This window comes from Daucus carota, chromosome 2, assembly GCF_001625215.2.
Source record: "Daucus carota subsp. sativus chromosome 2, DH1 v3.0, whole genome shotgun sequence".
Classification (NCBI taxonomy): Eukaryota; Viridiplantae; Streptophyta; class Magnoliopsida; order Apiales; family Apiaceae; genus Daucus; species Daucus carota.
The window spans coordinates 18741498-18766450 of NC_030382.2; the positions used below are offsets into that span (position 1 = coordinate 18741498).

Below are 24953 nucleotides of genomic sequence, written 5' to 3' on the forward strand. Positions count from 1 at the left end.
AGAAGTTTATCCCGTCATAACCCGTTTGCGACCTGCGTTATATCCCGTCATAACCAGCAAACATTAGAAAAAAAACAATTATATAACAGACCATTTATTAGACTAAATACATAAATAGAACTACACTGAAATAACTGATTTGACATGCAAATGTCGAATAGGATATTTATAATGTTAAAACAAAAACAAATGATCCTCATAGAAAAAAGAAAAAAAACTTTTGATATAGTATTAGAAGTGAGAAATCACTTCTAACTCCTAAATCACCGGAGAAATCCTTTCATGAAATAGATAATTACAAACCATGTGGTGAACTCTAATACTAATTATAAAACTTTACACAAAATACCAATTATAAACATCACTCCACGCAACATAATTTCAATCATTATTCTCAAAATCAAACACCAACATCCTATAAACATCAACAAATATAATAAACCCCATTTTAACATTAATACAGGGTCTCTTGTCCCTAAAAGATACCAGTAAAAGAATATCATCTGTTGCATCCATGGGCCTCTTATTCCACGTACGTTTGATTTTTCTCGAATTAACCTGCACAAACGATGGTAGAAAAACAAACTTCAAACATAAAAATAACGATACCAAATAAATGTATCATGCACGATGCGCATTGGTGCCACACGCGGGCATATCCACTCGGTAAAACCACAGCTCGATCATTATATGAGCATATGATCGAACACGTCCATAACACCCATTTGTGACATCCCGGTTGCCATCTATCTAGACGTGATCATGACAATTTGATGAGTTTAGAATAACATAAACATTGGAAAAGGAAGATTCGCAAACAACACCTGGTATTCCTAAATGCGCGTAAGTATGCCTCGCACGTTCAGAATTTTTTGCTGGATAGACTAATTGAGCTGACGTCAGAGGTGAGCCTGGAAGATAGACTCCTTAATCAGAATTCGCAATGAGTGGCATGATTCAAGTGTTTGCATTAAATGCAGTCTTACTGATATGGTGGTAACTTACTCCATATTCAGCATGATCCGATTCGGGTCAAGAAAATATCCGAAATCTGTCTTTATACTGTTAATTTGAATAAAGAAGTAGCTAGGTCGATCTGTTGTTTAATGGGTTGATCCAAGAGGCTAGAAAATGACTAAAATAATCTTAAAAAATCACTCATGCTTTAAGAATTATATAGATGTCTAACATAAGATTTTCGGCTTATTTTATATTTGAAAATTAAGATATTATTACGTAATAAATTTATTTTTAAAATAATAACAAACAAATAATAAATCATTAATGCCCGTGCGCGCGGACAAAAAATACTAGTATACTAGTATATATTAAGAAATTTAATTTTTCCCCGATGGGTTGTTAATCGAACACAGAGTTTCGTTAATAAATGGGCTTCATGTACAACACCCAGCCCAAACCAAAATCTTTCTTTAGGGTTTCTGCTCAATCTTATATATCTCAAGCCAAAACCCCTAAAACAAATTTTGCACCGCCACACACTCAGCGAGAGGGAGAGAGCGAGGTAGAGAGAAATGGTGACTTACAAGGTTATTGATCTCTCTCTTGAATTCTATGGTTTCGTGTCTATATAGTCTTCTGTGGGGTTTGATTGATGTGTTTGTGTTGGGAAATGTGCAGTTTCATCAGTATCAGGTGGTGGGGAGAGCTTTGCCATCGGAGAAAGATGAGGCTCCCAAGATTTATCGGATGAAGCTCTGGGCAACTAATGAAGTTCGCGCTAAGTCTAAGTTCTGGTACTCATCAGGCCCATCTCTCTCTCTCTCTCTCTCACACACACTCCCTCCCTCCCTCCCGCTCTTATTTATAATCTATGTACGTGTGTGTTATTGGGTTTGAAGCTGCGATTTTGTGTCAACTGTAGAATTATGTATGTACGTGCTGCATTTTACTATAGTTTTATGTTAATTGTTTTTAGGCTTAATTTTACTGCTTTATTTGTGTATGTATGTGTGGTCTCGTTTTTATTGTTTGATTGTATTTGACTTCCGTGTTGTGATGTGGATTTGTTCTGTTGTGTATTGGTGATGAATTATGTTTGAATCTTGAAGGCTTGATTTTGGAAAAATGTTGATGAGATTTTTTCAAAAAATTACATGGTGTTATTTGTTTTGATTGAGAAGGTACTTTTTGAGGAAGCTGAAGAAGGTGAAGAAGAGTAATGGTCAGATGCTTGCTATTAACGAGGTACATTTATTGTTTTTGTTTTGGTTTTGGTTTATGCCTTAATTATGGATATCTTTGTAATGTGTGTTTGTTCCGATTAAATGTATGAAGATTACTTTATTCTTTGAAGGGTGTGGGACTCGGATGAATGCTCATGGTAAATTTGGTTTAGGATGTTAGAGCATCTCCACCAGTTCCTCAAATATCTGATAAACAATTTAATTTCTAAAAAAGAGGACTCTATATTGATGAACAACTCCAACAATAATCCCTATTTATGTTCCCTACTATTATTATAGTATTAAATTTTAAATCTTTTACAAAAAGATAGTAGAAAAAATGTGGGAAAAAGTGTGCAAAGGTGAGAGTTGAATATTTAATCATTAGGAATGGGTTAGGTGTTACCTATTTATAAGGATTGAAAAATGGATCCTTAATGTTTAGAGAATGAGAGAGTGAATTTTTGTGCATATTACTCAAAATTATAGGTTAAGACATCATATAGTTAATCTACTGGAGATGCTCTTAGTAGTTAGATGATTGCTTTCAATTGTTTTGGGAATGGGTAAAATATACACAAAAATGTTTTAATATAGATTTGTATGACCTTTTTATTTTGTGTTATCCCTTTTTAGAGTTTAAATTCTCTAAATACTCAACATGGAAGAGTATTTTTTTTTTTTTTGACAAATATGGTGCCTTATAAGTATCTGTTCTAATAATTTCTCGACGTGAGCCAGGGTCAAACCCAGACCTGGGATGACAGAGGATAAGCTCTTAACTACTAGAGCTATCCAATCGTGTTCAAGAGTTATTCTTTTTTTGTTCTCTTCAATGGTGACATTTTAGTATGCTCTGTTCATCTAGGCTCGGAGGATATAATGTCATGTGCCCTTAAAAGTGTTCAATTCTACACTTCTGGAGGATATTGTATCTCGTCCAATGTAGAACAAACTAGGATACAAGGCATGCCACTTTACTTGTTTCCTTTTTTGGTCCTGCAATACTTGTTGAGTTGTTGAATTTCTCTCCTTGGAGGACTAAATTTATACTTGCCTATCCTTGCAAATAGGACTGTTGAAGTTCACAAAATCATTCTTCTCTGGATGTATACTTTTGAATAAATAAGTCACTAGGGACCATTAGCATTTGAGAATCATTATGGATATTGTTACGGAATATTCAATAGACTAAACTGTCCACTTTAAAGGTGCTTAATAGGGGGCTGGTATGAGATCGGATTAGTATATTAAATAGTCGAAATTTCAATTGATATAAATTTTCATATGGCAACTTGCAGATGTAGCTTTCAAATTTATAATAAACTCTATGCCTTGAAATTATATTAGATATGTAATGGTTCTGTCAGCTGTTCTTTTTGGTGGACACTTCTGAACCAAATTCCCTGCATTTGATTTCTAATTATCAATTGTCATTTTCCTGATCACATAATGATACAGATTTTCGAAAAAAATCCTACAACAATCAAGAACTATGGCATTTGGTTGAGGTACCAGAGTCGGACTGGATACCATAACATGTACAAAGAGTACCGTGACACTACCCTGAATGGTGGTATTGAGCAGATGTACACGGAAATGGGTTCTCGCCACAGAGTTCGCAATCACTGCATTCAAATCATCAAGACGGCTACTATTCCTGCCAAACTCTGCAAAAGAGAAAGTACCAAGCAGTTCCACAACTCAAAAATCAAGTTCCCATTGGTCTCCAAGAAGGTTAGGCCACCGACCAGAAAGCTAAAGACCACATACAAGGCATCCAAACCCAATCTGTTTGTGTAATTTCTTTTTAAAGTACAAGATATTTTCAGGATACAATTTTGTTGCCTGTAGTGGCTTAGCTTTTTCTGTATTTGATATTCGGATATACTTTCAGTTTGGCATAATGGCCTGGAAATGGATCAGACAGAACTCTTGCTGTTTTATTAAGTTTCACTTGGTCATTTGTTGGTGTTTCTTATTATTTGTCCAGGGTAGCACACTCTTGGTCTTGATCATGCTAATGTATGTATTGTGTAAAACCTGAAGAATGAAACCAAGTTTGATGATACGATGCCCGAGCTTGTGCCTAATCGGCTCTGTTAAGTAGGAAATGTAGCAACTTGATTTGGTAAGAAGAGGGTGTTTTAGTTCAATCAAACATTTGTGTGGAACAGTCGCATGCTGGTCACTGGTGAGAACTTCAGGGCCAAGAATGGTTGATGCTTGAACTCCCTCGCTAATTGCAACCCCAAAACAAGTTGCTTTGCCGTTTATTATATGTACTTTAACGTCAAATTTTGTAGGAATATACAGTAGTTGACTAATTTTCAAACATTTTCTTGTAGGAATATAATTGGCTAATAAAATACCATAAGATGCAAAGCCTTCCCTCTGCTTATTGCTAAATGAGGGTTTAAATTTTGTAGAGAATAAAATAATTTTTTTTTTATAAGAATACAGTTCAATAAAATATCATAAGACGTAAAGAAACATATGATTTTATATGGAATACAAGAAACCTTGCATGAAAACAAATGATTGAGGACCTGATGTTATACCGTTCAGACATAAATTCATATTTGTATACGTTAGGGGGACGAGAACGGGCAGGACTAACTTCTATAAAATATAAAATATAAAATATAGTTGTATAATTTATTTTTAAGATTTTTTTTTCGAATAAAAGTTTGGATGTTATATTTTTTTATTCAGAAAAGAAAAATTTTAAAAAAAAGTTATAGAACTAAATTTTATAAGAGTATTAAAATTCCTGTGGAGCAGTTGGAAAAAAAACGTATAGAATTAAATGGGACATAGAGTATATTTTGATTAATTAAATTGATAATATTTTTATTTAAATTTGCATGTGTTATATAATTGAAAAAAAATTAATATTTATCAAACATTATATTTTAGATTTTTTTTTGTGATTTTATTATTTCTTAAAAATTCTTGTTAAAACACTGTTTGCAACTATAAATGCAAGTATCAAACACGACTTCTTTGTTGCCAAAAATGAAATTTTTTATAGATTAAGATCTAAAACTTTGAGTTAATTTAGGTTCAGATTGCTCCACTAATCTTATCTCAAATTGTTTTAATAGTGTTTTTTTTTAACTCTGATCGGAAATATGATTGTTAGCCGTTCTATATACGGTTGCAATTTTTTTTAATTTTCTTTTCAAAAGTTGGTATTTTATTTAAATAATTGTAATTTGACAAAACTTTTAAATTTTTTTACAGCATTTGTACGAAAAATAAATAAATCCAGACTAGTATATTTGTGAAAAAAATGTCAAGAAAATATATAATTAAATATACATCTGTAGCATCAGCATTTGTATCTCTGCAACACACAATTATCTCCACACCAGAGCTCCACAACAGCACATCGTCTGCCGTCGCAGTTGCCGACACTAGGGTTTTACTTCGCCAATCACGATGATGCTATCGAAGTCTTCGTTGATGTAACTAAAGAGGAAAATCATGTTAAAAGAATTCAATCCTCAGTCAGGTATATGACACTCACTTGTCTGTGTTTTAAAAAACCACCGCTCTTCTTCGTCATGGCACAAAAAATCTGATCAGGTATATATGGTTTTCGTGCGGATAAGACAACTGTTCGCATTGTCTCTTTCACCGATTCACATTTGGCTTGTTGAGCATGATTTGTTTTCGAGTAGCTAGCGGTTGGTGTTTGTTTGTTTTGTATAGATGGGTCGCCGAGTCACTTCAGAGTTGGCTGAGTCGTTGGTCTAGGTCTGTCATGAGGTTAGCGTGTGTTCAGATGTCGAGTAGCTTTAACTGTGTTTTTGTTGAAAGTCACAACCATAGAGCCGCGTACTGAGTCTAGCTCCGAGTCGCTGCCGAGTCCTGTATCCAGAGTTTAGGTTAAATTAGTTTTTGTATTTGGTTAACGAGTTGTTTGCCTGAGTTTACTGTTGGTTTACGTTTGTTTAAGTTTCTGTATAATCGAGTTTTAGCTATATATAGATGCTGTTGGTTTCGTAGGGTTTTGCTTTGAGTCATTTTCTGCAATCAGCTTGGATGGGTTCATCTAGAGTCTTAGATGTTTAGTTGAATTGAGTTTCATTATAACCATTTCTATTTGCTAAAGTTTTTGTCTTGGAATTGTTTGTTTTTTGCTGGGTTTGTCATCTTGTTTCTGTAACAGTTGGGTTTGAACGTGAGTTGCGATGTTAATTTCTGTGTTTTCTGTCGAGCCAATTAACAGTTTTTTTTTTCCTTTTTTGTTCGACTGATTTACTTCATTTGCCGAATCCGTTACATTTTTTGAATTCATAATTTATTATGATTACTAGCTTTTTTTGCCCGTGCTACGCACACGGGTATTGATTCTCTGATTTTCTATTAACTTAATCTATACTTTTTCTCGTGATTAACTCCAAATCTGACGGGTAATCGGCGTAGTCAAACTATTTATTAGGAGTTTTAGATTATAAACTTTTATGTGTTTATTAGCATTTTAGCCCGTGCTACGCGCACATGTATAATTTTTTGTTTTTTTTATCTATTTAACCTATACATTTTTTATTAACAAACAGTATGATAGGATATATAATTAAGAAAGACAACGTATGTAAGGGTCAAAATACTCGAGTTATGTTATTGGCGATCAGTACATTATGTTATTGGCGATCAGTTCGTTGTAGATGTTAACGATAATATATATATTGAAAAAAAAATCACGCAACGCAACAGAAATTATAACGACGCAGACTATAAATCTTTATATTTAGAATCATAAATAATTATCCCACTGTCCCCCTCATTTCTTTACGTTACTTTTCAGCATGTTTTTCCACACTCATTTAAAGTATAGTTCCATAATATATTTTTTAAAATTGTTTTCTCTGAATAAAAATTTGATACTTAAACTTTTATTCAAAAAAGGAAAATTTTAGAAAAAGTTCTACAACTATACTTTATAGGAGCCTCAAAATGCGTGCAAACAGTGAACGTAAACAACCACGGGGGACGGAGGGGGTATAAATTTAACCTGATTATGCAGATTATAAAACTTCCATCCATTCTTTAATTATAATATTAAGGTGAATATGGTGATGATGGAATTTCCTCTCGTCCTTAATAAAAAATAATAAATAGGTTAATAAATAATTAAGCTTAAGGGAATACATTACTAAAGGAATACATATGTAGTCATAATTTAGTTACATTACAAAAATTATATGCTACAATTATTGTATATAGATAAAATTGATAATAAGAAGATCTACGTGATAAAAATCTATAATAAAATAGACTCTCTATTGATTTTATAACAGTATAGATTTTTCATTAGTATCATTAATATAACCAAATATTTAATATAATAATAATATTTCATGTTTGGAATAAAAATTTATAAGTTTCTGGATCTATTATTAAATAATTATTTGTATAGTTAAAATAATAAAAAATATTAGATAATATTTTCTAAATATTTATAAAAAACATTAAAATAGTAATAACTATATAATTAAAATTTCTCGGCGACACATCTTATCTTAAATAAAATAATAAAAAATAATAATAAACTGTATGTAAAAAGTTTTATTGTTAAGTTATTTAAATGAAAATATGCTCATTTATCAAATTTTTATTTAAATAAATATATACTCATAGCATTTTGGCCCGTGTTACGCACACAGATATGATTTTTTTTTTTAATCTAGTTAACCGATACATTTTTTATTAACAAACAGTATAATATGAGATATAAGTTATGAAAGGCAACATATGTAAGAGTCAAAATACTCGAGCTATGTTATTGGCGGTCAGTACGTTGTAGATGATAAAGATAATATATACAAAATGTCGATTGAAAAAATTAAAGCATGCAACAGAAATTATAACGACGCGGACTATATAAATCATTGTATTTAGAAACATAAATAATTAGGCTTAATGACCTTTTCGACACTTAAAGTATCTTTGTCGTACCTTTTAGCCCTTTTTAAAAATACCAATATAAATCGGGGGATAAACTTGACAATTCATATTCGGGATAAAGTTTGGACGTACCTTTTAACCCTTAAAAGTATACATCTCGTTCCTTTTAACCCTTAAAGAATACATTAAAATACATTAGATGTTCTTTTTAACCCTTAATTTTTAATGCCCCTTTTAACCCTCACGTGTGAAATGTCAACTTTGTCCAGCCCCGTTATATACCGGTATACGCCATAAGGGCTAAAAGATACGACAAAGATACTTTGAGGATCAAAAGGAGCGTTTTTAAATTTCGAGGCCGCATCGGAACTTCCACCCAAACTTTAAGGGCTAAAAGATCATTTAACTAAATAATTATGAACTTAACCGGGTTATGTAGATTATAAAGCTTAGATCCATTCCTTAATTATAAAATTAAGGTGAATATGCTGATGATAGAGTTTCCTCTCGTCTTTAATAAAAATTAATAAATAGGTTAAGAAATAATTAACCTCAAAAGAATTCATCAATAATGGAATACATATGTAGTCATAATTCAGTCACATTACTATTCCATTATATGCTATAATTATTGCCTATATTGAAAATTGATAATAAAAATATATACGTGATAAATATCTATAATGAAATAGTTTCTTTATTGATTTTATAACGGAATAGATTTTTCATTAGTATCATTAATACAACCAAATATTTAATATAATAATAATATATCATGGTTGGAATAAAAACTTATAAGTTAATAGATCTATTATTAAATCATTATATGTATAGTTAAAATAATAAAAAAATATAGGTAATTGTTTCTAAAATATCCATAAAAGACATAATAATAGTAATGACTATATAATTAAAATTTCTCGACGTCGCCTAACGGCGATCCCTCGTATCTTAAATAAAATAACAAAAAATTATAATAAACAGTATGCAAAATTTTTCAAATGAAAATATATTCATTTATCAAATTTTTATTTAAATAAAAATATGCTCAATAACATTTTGGCCCGTGCTACGCACGCGGGTATGATTTTTTGTTTTTTTATCTGATTAATCTATACATTTTTTATCAACAAACAGAATGATATGAAATATAAATTAAAAAAAGCAACATATGTAAGAGTCAAAATACTCGAGTTTTGTTATTGGCGATCAGTATGTGGTAGATGTTAAAGATATGATAAGGAAGGGCTTGGTGAAAAAATTAATACATGTACGAATACTATATATGAGATATGTTAATAAATAATTAAAAAAATAGAGTGCGAATTGATTTTATATGTGCTATACCTTAAAAAGTGCATTACACATTTAAAATATATAAATCGTTATCATATTTACCAACTTTGACAATGTAAAACATATAATTTTATAAGAATCATACTAATAAATTTCAAATTAATAAAATCAATTAAAATTTGACAAAATTTCTTTATTATTTGCATATGAGTTATAAACAGCCTAAATTCATGTATTTGAATATTTAAAATTTCTGATATATAAAAACTTCTTAAATAGAAGTTAAAATTGTGGAGTGAAAAAATACTTTACTAATCGAAAATAAAAACTGCACAAATTATACGAAAAAATATTGTAATAATATATGTTAAACTTAGTGAAAATCAAATTAAGTTTGATTACGTTTTCTTGTTTGCATATGAATTATAGCTTGCTAAATTCATGTATTTGGAAATTGAAAAAAAATCATTATCAAGAACTAAAATTTTGGATTTAAAAAGTGTTCCATTGATATGAAATTATATAAAAAAAAAAGTCTAAATTTGAAATTGAATGTGGTGAATATGGAAACCAGTATATATAATAGGAAAAAAGATTGTAATAATAAATGTCAAAATCAGTGATTATTTTTCCTTATTTACGTATGGGTAGCATGCTAGACCCATGCATGCATCCAAAAATTTTAAAAATTATAATGTATAAAAACTTTCTTATCAATAGCTAAAATTATGGAGTGAAAAAATTCTCTATTAATTTTAAATTATGACAAAAAATTAAATGAAAAGGCCTTTTAGTAATTAATGTCAAAATCAATGAAAATTAAATAAAGTTTGACTACCTTATTTGCATATGAGCTATAACAGTCTTGATTCATGTATCCGAATATACAAAAATTTAATATATAAAAACTTTCTTATCAATTTAGTTTTATTATTGTCATTGTTTTTATATAATATATATTAATGTTCAATATTTTTTAAATTGGTAGGAATCTAATTTTGTATGTTTAGGCAAAAGATTTTGCTGATTTACTTTTTTTGATGTTTTATATCTCTTGTGCTAATTTTATGGGTAATTGTGATCTTCAAATCTCTTGCAGGATAAATATTCTTTATGAATATTTAGTATCATTTATGGGGGTCATTATTGATGACATTATTGTGCCTTTAATGGCATATAATTTCATGATTGTGTGCCATTTTTATGGCTTGTGTTACCATTTTGATGGTCATTATATAATATATATTTGATTATGTTTTAATGTCATTATTTTGTTCCTCGATTAAATAATTAAGTTTTATGTATCCAACCAAAGGAATCCCCTTTGGTTAGATTTCTTTTTTATTAATTATTATTTCTTATTATTTTACTTCTTTTATTTTATTATATTCATTCCTTTCATTTTTGTTTTATTATATTTATTAATTTTTTACATTAATTAAGTTTATATGTATATAATATTTATATATGATTTTTTGTATTGATTTATGTTTTGTTTTGTTTCTTTTTTCAAGATTATTTGGAAGAATAGAAGATGGTTTTATCTTTTCAATCATTAAGGTCTTATTTTCTAATTTATGAGGCCATTTTGCATGACCTTCAGTTAGAAAATAATTTTTTTTTCAATCAAACAATTTCCTTGTGGCAGCTATTGTATTCGATACAATTCATCTACGTGTATGTAGACCTTTACAAAAAAAAAAAAAACTTCCTTATCAAGAGATAAAATTGTTGAGTGAAAAAAGACTTCATTAATTTGAAATTATAACAAAAAATCTAGATTTGAAAAATAAATATAGTGAATATGGAAACCACTACATATTATACCAAAAAAAAAGGATTGTAATACTGAATGCCAAAATCTTTGAAAATTAAATATATTCTGACTACTTTTTCTTATTAACATATGATTTATAGCAGGCTAGATTCATGTACTTAGACGGAAATTGCGTCATATTCATTCTCGGTGACTCAAAGAAATATTTGATAAATAGGTTAAGAAATAATTAACCTCAAAGAAATTCATCAATAAATGAATACATATGTAGTCATTATTCAGTTACATTACTAAAATTATATGCTACAATTAGTGCTTATATTGAAAATTGATAATAAAAAGATATACACGAAAGATATATATAACGGAATAGATTTTATATTGATTTTATAACGGAAAATATTTTTCATTAGTATATTAATATTACCAGATATTTAGCATAATAATAATATTTCATGTTTGGAATAGAATTTATAAGTTTATAGATCTATTATCATATCATTATTTGTATGGTTAAAATAATAAAAAATATTAGGTAATTTTTTTCTAAAATATTTATAAAAGTCATGAAAATAGTAATGATTATATAATTAAAATTTCTCGGCGACGCCTCGTATCATAAATAAAATAACAAAAATTTATAATAATCTGTATGTAAAAATTTTTACTGTTAAGTTATTTAAATGAAAATATGCTCATTTATCAAATTTTTATTTAAATAAAGATATGCTAATAGCATTTTGGCCCGTGCTACGCATACGGGTACGATTTTTTTTTTTTTTTTTTTATCTAGATAACCTATACATTTTTTTATTAACAAACAGTATGATGATATAAGTTTTGGAAAACAACGTATGTAAGATTCAAAATACTCAAGTTATGTTATTTGCGATCAGTACGTTGTAGATGTTAAAATATAATATATATACAAATGTCGAGTGAAAAAAATAAAATCACGTAACAGAAATTATAACGATCGGACTATATAAATCTTTGTATTTAAAAACATAAATAATAATAAACTTAACCAGATTATGCAGATTATAAAGCTTTCATCCATTCCTTAATTATAAAATTAATGTGAATATGCTGATGATAGACTTTCCTCTCGTCCTTAATAAAAATTGATAAATACATTAATAAATAATTAACCTTAAAAGGATTCATCAATAAAGGAATACATATGTAGTCATAATTCAGTTACATTACTGAAATTATATGCTACAATTATTGCCTATATTGAAAATTGATAAAAAAAAATATACGTGATAAATATCTATGATGGAATATATCCGGTATTAATTTTATAACAGAATAAATTTTCCATTAGTATCATTAATATTACCAAATATTTAATATAATAATAATATTACATGTTTCGAATAAAATTTATAAGTTTGTGGATTTATTATCAAATCATTATTTGTATAGTTAAAATAATAAAATATACTATTTAATTTTTTCTAAAATATATATAAAAGTCATGAAAATAGTAATGACTATATAACAAAAATTTCTCGGCGTCGCCCCGTATCTTAAATAAAATAAAAAAATTATAATAACCTGTATGTAAATAATTTTATTGTTAAGTTATTTAAATTAAAATATGCTCATTTATCAAATTTTTATTTAAATAAAAATATGCTCATTGCATTTTGGCCCGTGCTACGCAAACGGGTATGATTTTTTTGAAAAATCTTGTCTATGAAAACTTCCTTCTCAAAAGCTGAAATTATGGAGTGAGAAAGGACTCCATTAATTTGAAATTATAACAAAACTCTTGATTTGCTTATTGAATATAGTGTATACGGAAGACAATAAATTTTATATAAAAATGGATTGTAATAATAAATGTCAAAATCATTGAAAATCAAATAAACTTTGACTATGTTTCTTTATTTTCATATAAGTTATAGCAAGCTAGATTCATGTATCTGAAAATGTAAAAGTATAATATTTAGAAACTTCCCTATCAAGAGTTCAAATTGTGGAGTGAAAAATACTCCGTTAATCGGAAATTATAACAAAAAGTTGATTTTAAATTGAATGTAGTTAAAATAGAAACCGCACAAATTATAAGAAAAAATATTGTGGTAATAAATGCTAAAATAAGTGGAAATCAAAATATATTTGACTACATTTCCTTACTTGCTATGAGTTATAGCATATGCCCATGTATCGAAAAATATAAAAAAAATTTAATATATAAAAACTTCACTATCAAGAGCTAAAATTGTTGTGTTAAAAAGTGTTCCACTAATTAGGAATTATGACAAAAGTCTTGATTAATGTACTGAATTTGGAATTCAGTATATATTATACAATAAATGATTATAATACCAACGGCCAAAATCGGTTAAATCAAATAAATTTTGACTATTTCATATGGGACCCATGCATCCAAAAAATTTAAAAAATTGAATATATAAAAACTTTCTTATCAATAGCTAAGATTATGGAGTGAAAAAAAATACTCTATTAATTAGAAATTATGACAAAAAGTCTTGATTTGAAAATTGAATATAATGAACATGGAAACGACAAAAATTAAATGAAAAAGCCTTTTAGTAATTAATGTCAAAATCAGTGGAAATAAAATAAAGTTTGACTTCCTTATTTGCATATGAGCTATAATAGTCTAGATCCATGTATCTGAATATATAAAAATCTAATCTATAAAAACTTCCTTGTCAAGAGTCAAAATTGTGAAGTGAAAAAAGACTCCTTTAATTTGAAATTATAACAAAAAATTTAGATTTGAAAATTGAATATAGTGAATATGAAAACCACTGCATATTATACAAAAAAAGGATTGTAATAATAAATGCAAAAATCATTGAAAATCAATTATATTATGACCACTCTAATAAAATATATTATGTAATTTTTTCTAAAATATATATAAAAGTCATGAAAATAATAATGACTATAAAAGTAAAATTTCTCGGCGTCGCCGCTTATCTTAAATAAAATAACAAAAAATTATAATAACCTGTATGTAAATAATTTTATTGTTAAGTTATTTAAATTAAAATATGCTCATTTATCAAATTTTTATTTAAATAAAAATATGCTCATTGCATTTTGGCTCGTGCTACGCACACGGGTATGATTTTTTTGAAAAATCTTGTGTATGAAAACTTCCTTCTCAAAAGCTGAAATTATGGAGTGAGAAAGGACTCCATTAATTTTAAATTATAACAAAACTCTTGATTTGCTTATTGAATATAGTGTATACGGAAGACAATATATTTTATATAAAAATGGATTGTAATAATAAATGCCAAAATCATTAAAAATCAAATAAACTTTGACTATGTTTTTTTATTTTCATATAAGTTATAGCAAGCTACATTCATGTATCTGAAAACTTAAAAGTCTAATATAGAGAAACCTCCTTATCAAGAGTTCAAATTGTAGAGTGAAAAATACTCCATTAATCGGAAATTATAACAAAAAGTCGATTTTAAATTGAATATAGTTAAAATAGAAACCGCACAAATTATAAGAAAAAATATTGTGGTAATAAATGCTAAAATCAGTGGAAATCAAAATATATTTGACTACATTTCCTTACTTGCACTGAGTTATAGCATATGCCCATGTATCGAAAAATATAAAAAAATTTAATATATAAAAACTTCACTATCAAGAGCTAAAATTGTTGTGTTAAAAAGTGTTACACTGATTAGGATTTATAACAAAGTCTTGATTTGAAAATTAAATGTATTTAATTTGGAATTCAGTATATATTATACAATAAAGGATTATAATAATAACGACCAAAATCAGTTAAATCAAATAAATTTTGACTATTTTCCTTATTTACATATGGGACCCATGCATCCAAAAAATTTAAAAAATCGAATGTATATAAACTTCTTTATCAATAGCTAAGATTATGGAGTGAAAAAAATACTCTATTAATTAGAAATTATGACAAAAAGTCTTGATTTTAAAATTGAATATAATGAAAATGGAAACGACAAAAATTAAATGAAAAAACCTTTTAGTAATTAATGTCAAAATAAGTGGAAATCAAATAAAGTTTGACTTCCTTATTTGCATATGAGCTATAATAGTCTAGATCCATGTATCTAAATATATAAAAATCTAATATATAATAACTTACTTGTCAAGAGCTAAAATTATGGAGTGAAAAAAGACTTCTTTAATTTGAAATTATAACAAAAAATCTAGATTTGAAAATTGAATATAGTGAATATAGAAACCATTGCATATTATATAAAAAAGGATTGTAATAATAAATGCAAAAATCATTGAAAATCAATTATATTATGACTAATTTTTTCTATTTACATATGATTTATAGCAGGCTAGATTCATGTATCTGGACGGAAATTGCGTCATATTCATTCTCTGTGGCTCTTGTCAAAAAACAATGACACACGATAAGAAGTAAGCTCAAGATCAATAAAGCAGATGTTGAGGAAAAATGAATATAAATCTTCACACGATGAGCATCCGATAGTGGCGTGGATGAAGCATCTCTATTCAGCAGCTGCAAGGAAAACTCAATAGCAAAAAGAGCCTCAATAAATACAGTACTGGAGGACATATATGCATCATAATCACTATCAATACGAAGGGAAATTATGCAAAAATAATGTAAAAAAAATTACAAATTATAATGTCATCTATACAATATAAAAAAACTCAAAAACTGGAACATGAATACAAAAAGGAGAACATAGACCAATGCTAAGCGACAATCCCATATGTGTAGGTCGATCGTATACTTTCATTGGATCTTTTTTCAAATTCCTGGAAATTAAAATCAATAGAAATCGTGAGGAAATATCTCTCAGCTTTTCTCTGTAGCAAATTATCAAACACGCTATATACAAAATCATGTATTGATTACGATACCTGCAGCGTTCAAACAACAAACTTCAGAACCCGTTCGAAATTGGAGCCAGGAAAAGTAACACTGCTTCAGAATCCGTCCGAGATTGGGGACGCGGTTGAAAAGCCATAAGACGGGGGTGGAGCCAGTAGAAACCATAAGATTCAGAAAACGCCAAAAAGAACAGCATATACCGCTCTTCTAGTTTGAAAACCAGGCTTCTTAAACTGATGTCGTGATCAAAGGCGTTAAAAATAGATTTGTGTTCATTCTTGATAGAATCAGTAAGAACACTAACTTTTTTTAACATTTGGTTTCCTTCCACAATCCTTTGATACCAAACCATGGATGTCGAACAAAACATCAAATACCTGGTGCATGTGCTTTTTTTTTTCTTGAAAATTGTTTCAACACTTGAACCACATCCTTTCCTTTACGTACTTGCAGAAACAAAATTTTACGATTATAATCGAGGATTTCGATACTGCAACATGACCTACCATAGAAAGGATTGCAAAACTTGTTGACGACGTTGAATCCGTCTTCATGCTAAAAAAACACGACCACCGTTATCACTACAAAAAAAATGTTAGTAACAAAAACTCTGCAAATCGAGAGAGAAAAAATGATCAAATGATTACAGATGCAAGCAGATTATAAGAATTTCGAATTTCAAATAAAAAAAATAGCATAGAGCATAATGGAGGAGGAAGAGATTGATTAAGATAATTAAGCATGGATTTGTTATGATTAACTATCATGTTTGAATTTGAAATCAATCAGATGTAGTAATGAGTGCCATGATTGGAGGAACCGAATTCAATGCTTTTTTCAAACTCTCATATGGTTGGAAGATACTATGAGATCCAACATTATCTGGGTCGGGTTACATGAAGATCCGAAATTTGAAATTATAGTGTTAATTTGAATAAGAAAGATGCTGGGTCGATCCGAAGCTTAATGGGTTGATCCAAGAGAATGTGAAATTACCAAATCAGCCTTAAAAAATGACTCATGCTTTAAGAATTATATAGATATGATTTTTAGGTCATAATTTAATTTTATATTAATTTGGTTTTAATTACGGAATTTTTTATTGACTATTCATTATTTGTCTTTATTAGCATTAATTATAATAGTTACGTTTTAAATTGTGATTGAATAAATATTCTTTATCAATATTTAGTACCATATATGGGGTCATGATTTTTTTGTGCCTTTTATGGCTTTTGATGCCTTTAATGGCTTTTAGTGCCATTTTTATGGCTCGTGTTCTTTTTGATGCTCATTACATATAATTTTTTAATTATGTTTTAAACTCAATTTTTATTCCTCAGTTAGATTTTAATTTTTATGTGTCTAACCAAAGGATTTTCTTTTGGTTAGATATTAACTAATACTTCTATATTATTTTTTCTCTCTATTTTTGATATATATACTTTTGTTTTTGCTTTTTATTAGTTTTACTATCATTTTTACATTAAATATATATATATATATATATATATATATATATATATATATATATATATATATATATATATATATATATATATATATGGGGAAGATCCTAAGAAAACTCAGTTTATCAAGAAAATTGAGGAACTATTTTGATCACCGTTGATCACGTATCTTTGTTTAAGAATATACTGTATTCTAATATTTAATTATGTCAATCATATCTAGCGTATATATGGTAATTTTGTAACATAAATAACCAAATCAATCAGTCATTAATAGATTCTCCATATCTTAATGAATCATTTAATGTCTATTCAATTTGAATTTCAAATTTCAAATTTTAAAGATTCATCTTGTAAAGATTTAAAAACTACTATTTCACATTTTACATTTAACATATAATATTTATAATAAAATATTTTAGAGAATCTTGTAATATATTCTAGAGAATCTTCAATATACATTAATAAAATATTTTAGAGAAACTTTTATATATATTAATAATATTAAGATTAAGATTCTATTAAGTGTTTAACCTATAATTTTTCACATTTGAAGGATTCTTTAATATATATTAATAATATTAATTATTTTGAAATTCTTCAAAAAAATATTAATTAAAAAATATTTGAAGAGTTAAAAGAATATTATAGGGTGTATAATTTATAAAAGAAAAATTAAATATTCTAAAAAAATCTTGCATGATACAAATATTTATTACTAAAAATAATAACATATTTTAGAATAACTTCTATATATATTAACGATATTGAGATTCTATTAAGTGTTTCATCTATAACTTTTAACATTTGAAGTATTCTTGAAGTGTTCTTTTGAATATTATTATAACTAGCTTTTTTTTGCCCGCGCTCCGCGCACGGGTGTCTTATATTGTAGTTGGTTTTTTGTGGTGTAGTAAATTAATTTTTGTGATTAAGAATATAAAATCAAACTATCAAATAATCTCAAATGAAGAATAAAATCAAATAAAATTAAATAAAATAAAATGTCATCCAAAATAAATATAGTCCAGATGATAACCTTATAGTTTATAAGATTTGAGAATCTCAAATACTTATTACATTATTGTTTCATAAAAATATGAATATTGTAGTACGATTATTCAGCATTCTTGGAGACGTTATAATCAGAGATCTAGCTGCGATACATATCCATCACGATGGAACAAAATAAAAAAAATTATAAATTGTTCTCATATTATTTTGATATGAAATATATAATTATACGATTCTGTGTGAATGAATGAGCAAATTAAATAAATAACTGTGCCTCAAGCTATATACCGCACTCAAACTTGGATTAACATCGACTTTCGATGTCGGCGTGTTGATAAAGCTAATATTTTCTGTAGTTGTATAAATTGTCACCAAACAGTTTTGGAAATTAAATATATTTAGATGTGTATATGATTGTGACAAATGAAAGTTATGATACAACCTTCACACATTTGAACCTTCATACTTGTTGGAACCAAGATCGCCGGCCTTTCTAAATCGTATTGATAAATATGAATCACAGATTCTCCGAGTTCTCCACTCAAGTCAACAATGAATGACTCACTGCACACCCATACATGCATGTAATAAGTTAAAATATAAAATATTTCTTAATTAATATTTTATTATTTTACCTCCCATCACCAAGCCAAAAGTTTATCATCGGCTTTGGTCCATTGATTTAGATGTCAAAAGAAAAAGTGATTACATGTTTTCTAATACTCCAATTATATCTGTTACATATAAGTCGAGTACAAAAATTTAAGATTGGAAACAAATCAAAGGTTAATTGTAGAAAGTAGTCGTGTAAATTATACAAATATTAAAAGTAGTATCTTCAACGTAGCGGCAAGAATCTTCTTATATATGTTGTAACTGTGGCAGATGTAATTTTATAGTTGGAAGTGACGTAGGTATTTTATAATAGTAGATGTGCATTTTTTTTTTGGTGAGAATAGAGATTGCAATAGATAAAAAACAATATTTCAATAAAAAGAAAAGTAAATAAATAAGAGTTTTTTATTTATGTAGTTTATGTTAGCAACATATTTAATTTAGCGAGTAAAATAGTAAATGAGATTTTGTATTATAATGTTTGATGAGTATTGAAATTCAAAACTTGTAATAGATAGAATTTATTTTTCAGAATTATCATTGTCTAAAATGCATTTAAAATAGATAATTTTAAAAACAAATCCATGAATGCATGCATAATTTGTGGGATTGTAAATAACTTGACATATATGAGTTAATTGATGAGTTGGTGTCGCTGATGTTTCTTCTTCGAAATATGTGGCTTTATGACATGGCATTTAGGAATTACGTGGACTTCTTGACGTGACATCGTACAGGAATTATTATATTGTCATTATTGTCATTATACTCAAGTCCTTTATGTTCTTATAAAAATGTTATAAAATACAAATCATGAAAATTTTGTTATCTTTTTCAAAAACTCAAGTCCTTTATGTTCTTATAAAAATATTATAAAATACGAATCATGAAAATTTTATTAGCTTTTTCAAAAACAATAGATAAAAAATTTAAAAACCCGTCAATGGTTTATTTAAATAGATCATGCGATCAAAGTTATAACTTACTCCCGAGACAATGCATGAGACAAATGAGAACTTGCAATATAAAATTTATGACTAAAATAAATACTTCACAAATCGCAATGAACTTGAGCGACTAAAAATACTAACGTGCGAAATTATATATTCTCAAGATAATAAACAAAGACTACATCAATGTAAATAGGGAGGCAATTACATTGACATCATTTCGTCAGACTTCTCCATCTCACGTGATGCTTCCTCAATGTTAACTGCATTGCTAGCAACATCGTCTACATTCCTCACTCCCGTCTGACCATTTCAGATCCCTTTACTACTTCCTTTGTATTGAGAATCAGGCTAATGAGCTTTACCAAAGTTTCACACACCAAATAGTCTCCGCGTCAACTCTTTTGAAAATCTGCTGCTCAAATAAATAATGAGTTGTTTTAAAGGACTTTGAGATTGTTAAAAGAGCACCCAAGTTTTCGTCATTCCTTTCTAGATGCTTGTAGACAACTGACAACTATCTAAGCAATTGTATCATACATACACATAAGTTATACATACATATGTAAATTTCAATGATTGATATAAAGTTCCGATAAATGATTTCATTTGTTATATAATCAATCTAAATAAGTATCAATAAGAATTTTCACAAATTTGCACATAAAAGGCTGAGATTCAATTTACCAAGTGAGACAACAATATATCATTCTCCATTGACAACTCTAAAATTTGTATCAGATGAATGTGTATAGCCAGATTGGTGTGTTGCTTATGAGAGGAACTGAGCGGCCAGACAAATGGTGGTTCAAGTATTCTATATATACATACACACAAATAAATAATTAGTGTCAATTAAATGATAAATATGGTAATCAAGCCATCAAAACATATGATAACACCAAAAATAAGTTGAATGTTGTAGGAAATTACTATGCATTTAGATTATTTGAGTCTCACGACTTGTCTCAGCCATGCTTTCTTCATTGTAGTGTAGTTTCCTCGGCCTTTGATAGCTACAAATTGTAAAAGAAGATTCCATTAACATTCACATCCACATATCTTGTAAATTAAAAACATGTTTGAAATTTTAAAAGAATTGCTTACAGATACAAAAAAAAGAATTTAATTCTCAAACTATAACGTCAGGAAAGAAAAAGAAAAATAAAGATGAATACAAACAATCAAAGATATGAGGTCTTGATAACGGTTATATATATATCCACTATCTACAAAATATGTAGATATATAGACATATACATATACATAAATATGAAATCAATCAAACAAATTAGCATAAATAAAATCATAGTTTTAATTCTTGTCATACTATTGTTCAACGAAAGCTGTAATCAAGGAAATTTAAATATAAAATTGAAGAGACGCAACCAATATGATTCCAATTTTGCAAATACTTACTTTGAATTCAAATTTTTAGATGGTAATGGAAAGAATTAAATGAAATTCACTCCCCATTCTGAAGCACCAATCATGCATATAATCAAGGAGAGCTACATAGTGACTACATGTGCCTTTTAAATTGCTTACAATTTCTGATCCTCAAAAGATATTATTCTTCAAACAAAATTAAAAAATTTCAAACCAATTAAATATTAACTAAATATTAACTAAATGCTTCTTCACACACCTTACCATTACGATGCTCTGTTACTGCTCTGGTATATAAATTTAAACTATTTTCATATTTATTTTAAAATAAAAAATTAGAGAGTAAAACATATATAATGACGCATCTCACATTTTTTATATATAAGAATTACTTTACTAAAACTAAAAAAATAAAATAATGAAGAAAATAATAACACATAAATAAATTTAACAAAACAATAGTCGAATCATAATTTTTCAAAGTATAACATATTTAATGATGCATTAATACTTTATGCTTTTTTATATAATCTTATGAAAATATTTTAATTATACTTTATTTTTATATATTTTAAGAATAAACGATTAGCAGTTTAAGAGGTAATCACCTTTTCAATCTATTTAATTTTTAATGCAATATCATACAAAAAATCTTGTAAGTGCTTAGGAAGTTTTTCCATGTTTAATTCGAAAGAGATAAGAAGCTAACAATTACAATTAAAAATAGATAAATATACAAAAATATACATGTAAATGTGAAATAAATTAAATATATAAAGATAAGAAAATTATTGTTTGAAATTTTTTTAATTATAATTTGAAATATTTTAAGTAAAGGCGATTAGCAATTTAAGAGATAATTCAATTTTTGGATTTTTTATTTTTCATGCAACATTATACAATCAAGTCTTCAGAGTGCTTAGGAAGTCTTCCCATATTTTTTTTTAATCAGAGAGAAATAGAAAGTAAGTAATTACAAATTAATTGTATGAAATAAAATTTCCGTGCAAGTTATACTAATTATTCAATTAACATAGAGCTTGAAACCCTACTTAGAGAGGAGAAAAAAAATAAAAGATGAGAGAGATACCGATGAATTTGAATTTTTAAAATAGATGATAAGAATTGATTTGATTTTGAATTTAGAAATAATGATGATTAGTTTCATATCTTGGAGAGTAATTGAGAAATCTTTCATATTTAAATTAGAGATATAAGAAGTCAATAATTACATTTAAAAAATAAGCTAAAAATTAGGAAGAGAATGATTTTTTGTTAAGACAATTAAAAACAAAATCATGAATGCATGCGTAATTTGTGGGATTATAATGAACTTGACATATATGAATGAACTTATGAGTTGGCGCTGCTGATGTGGCATAATTAAAATATGTGGCTTTATGACGTGGCATTTTACGAATTACGTGGATTTCTTGACGTGGCATCGTTCAGGAATTATGATATAAATAGATTTTTAAATTAGAATTCTTTAATATTAATTAGTTTGAAATTCTTCAAAATAATAATATTTTAAAAATATATGAAGAGTCAAAAGAATATTATAGGAGGAACGATTTATACAGAAAAATTAAATATTCTAAAAAAATCTTGCACGGTACAAATATATACTACTAGAAATAATAAAATATTTTAGAGAATCTTTAATATATATTAATAATATTAAGATTCTTAAAGAATTCAAAAAAAAAAGATTCTAAAAGAATCGTGATATTAGAATAGTTATTGGAAATTATTTATTAGAATAGTTAAAAGAATCGTGATATTAGAATAGTTATTAGAATAGTTATTGAAGTGAATCGTGATATTATAATAGTTTTTTTTTTTTGAATAAGTGATATTATAATAGTTATTAGAATGAATCGTGATATTAGAATAGTTACTGGAAATTTAATTTATTAAAAAAATATTTTTATAGAAAATATAAATAAGCTCTCAATTAAGTTACTAATTCTTTTCTATTTTAAATTGATTTATTTGTTTTGTTAGAACACATTATCAAACACACAGGAGAATCTGAAAATCCAAATCAAAAATAATTATAATTTTTTAAAGTATTTTTTAAAATGTTTAACAAATACTTGATTGATGATGTTTGATTACAAGGACACCTATCATATCATATAATAAAAACAAGTAGTTTTTCAAAAAAAAAAAAACAAGTAGTAAAATATTGTGGAAATTGATTTAAAATATTCATTCAAATTCTATTCAACGATTCTTTGTTCGAATCCAATATCAAACATCTACTAGAATCTCATCAGATGATTATGAGATTGATGTAAGTAAAATTATAACTAAATTTGAATTTGTTAGGTGTTCCGTTTGTTGATCATATTTGATTTATAATGTGTTCTTTTTAAATAAATTAAAATTTGAATTAAAATAGATTATTTAGTTAACTGATACTTGATTAAGATTCTAATAATTAATATTTTAATATTAATATTACAAATTTACTAAGAATTATATACAAGGACTCAAGTTCTTTAATTATCTTTTGCTTTTAATATAAAATTTAAATATTGGAACAACACTTTTCAGAACTCTCATTTCAAAAATAATTGAACGGGTATTGTAAAGAATCTCTTTATTTACTATATATTATTATAAATTTTTTAATTCAACTTCGTAAATAAATATTTAAAATTTCTACTATGTACTAATCTATAATATCTGAACGAACCTTTTAAAGTAATATAAATTTCATAAAATATGAATTTAAAGATTCTAATATATATTATTCTACAAATTTGAATGAACATTATCTATAATAACAAATTATGATATTATTAGAATATTATATTGGATATAATATTAATTATTCAACCAAGTAGACATTCGCACCCGAATAAGTAAGGAATTACTGATAGAATACTTATTAGGATTTTATAAAATACAAAATCAAATTTGAGATTCTTAAAAATATTCCCTTGAGAATTTTCTTAGATCATAAACTCAAAAATGTAGTTTAAATATTAAATTATTGATATAATGGGATTTTTCAAAAAACTCTCTAAGTTATTTTGTAAAGTATTAACTTATTATAAGAGCTGGACAGAAGATTTTATATATTAATAAAACTATTAGATGAGTTAAAAGAATATTATATGGTGAATAATTTATACAACAAAAATTAGATAATTTTAAAAGAATCTTGAACATAAGTATTCATCAATAAAAATAATGGAATATCGTAAATAATCAATAAACTCATTAGAATCTTCTTAATCTTCAAATTTTGAAATCTTTCGAAACTATAGGAAGATTGTAATATTAGGAAGATATATGTATTAACTCACGTTAATTGCTTGAAAGATTAAATTTTGGAAAGACCATAAATAAAAGATATGTGAAGATTCTATCTAAGATTTCCTTGTATTTGCTTGTATTTGTGATTTAAATTAAATAAGGAAGATTGTACAATCTACGTATTAATACAGAGTTTTCTCGGTTTCTTCGATA

At 27.0% G+C, this 24953-nt stretch overlaps 1 protein-coding gene across 1 annotated transcript; it reads left to right on the forward strand.

Moving 5' to 3' along the window:
• Nucleotides 1–1399: 1399 nt before the first annotated feature.
• On the forward strand, nucleotides 1400–4147 carry LOC108205756 (large ribosomal subunit protein eL20y). The gene is made up of 4 exons (XM_017375815.2): nucleotides 1400–1547; nucleotides 1639–1754; nucleotides 2142–2205; nucleotides 3645–4147. The coding sequence occupies exons 1-4, from the start codon at nucleotides 1533–1535 to the stop codon at nucleotides 3984–3986; spliced, it is 537 nt and encodes a 178-aa protein (XP_017231304.1). The 5' UTR covers nucleotides 1400–1532; the 3' UTR covers nucleotides 3987–4147.
• The last annotated feature ends 20806 nt before the right edge of the window (nucleotides 4148–24953 follow it).

Bases quoted from the DNA above. Each gene is read 5' to 3' on its own strand.
- LOC108205756 (XM_017375815.2), top strand. The intron at 1,755-2,141 runs GTACTCATCAGG...TTGATTGAGAAG, and splicing joins CGCGCTAAGTCTAAGTTCTG to GTACTTTTTGAGGAAGCTGA. The intron at 2,206-3,644 runs GTACATTTATTG...ATAATGATACAG, and splicing joins AGATGCTTGCTATTAACGAG to ATTTTCGAAAAAAATCCTAC.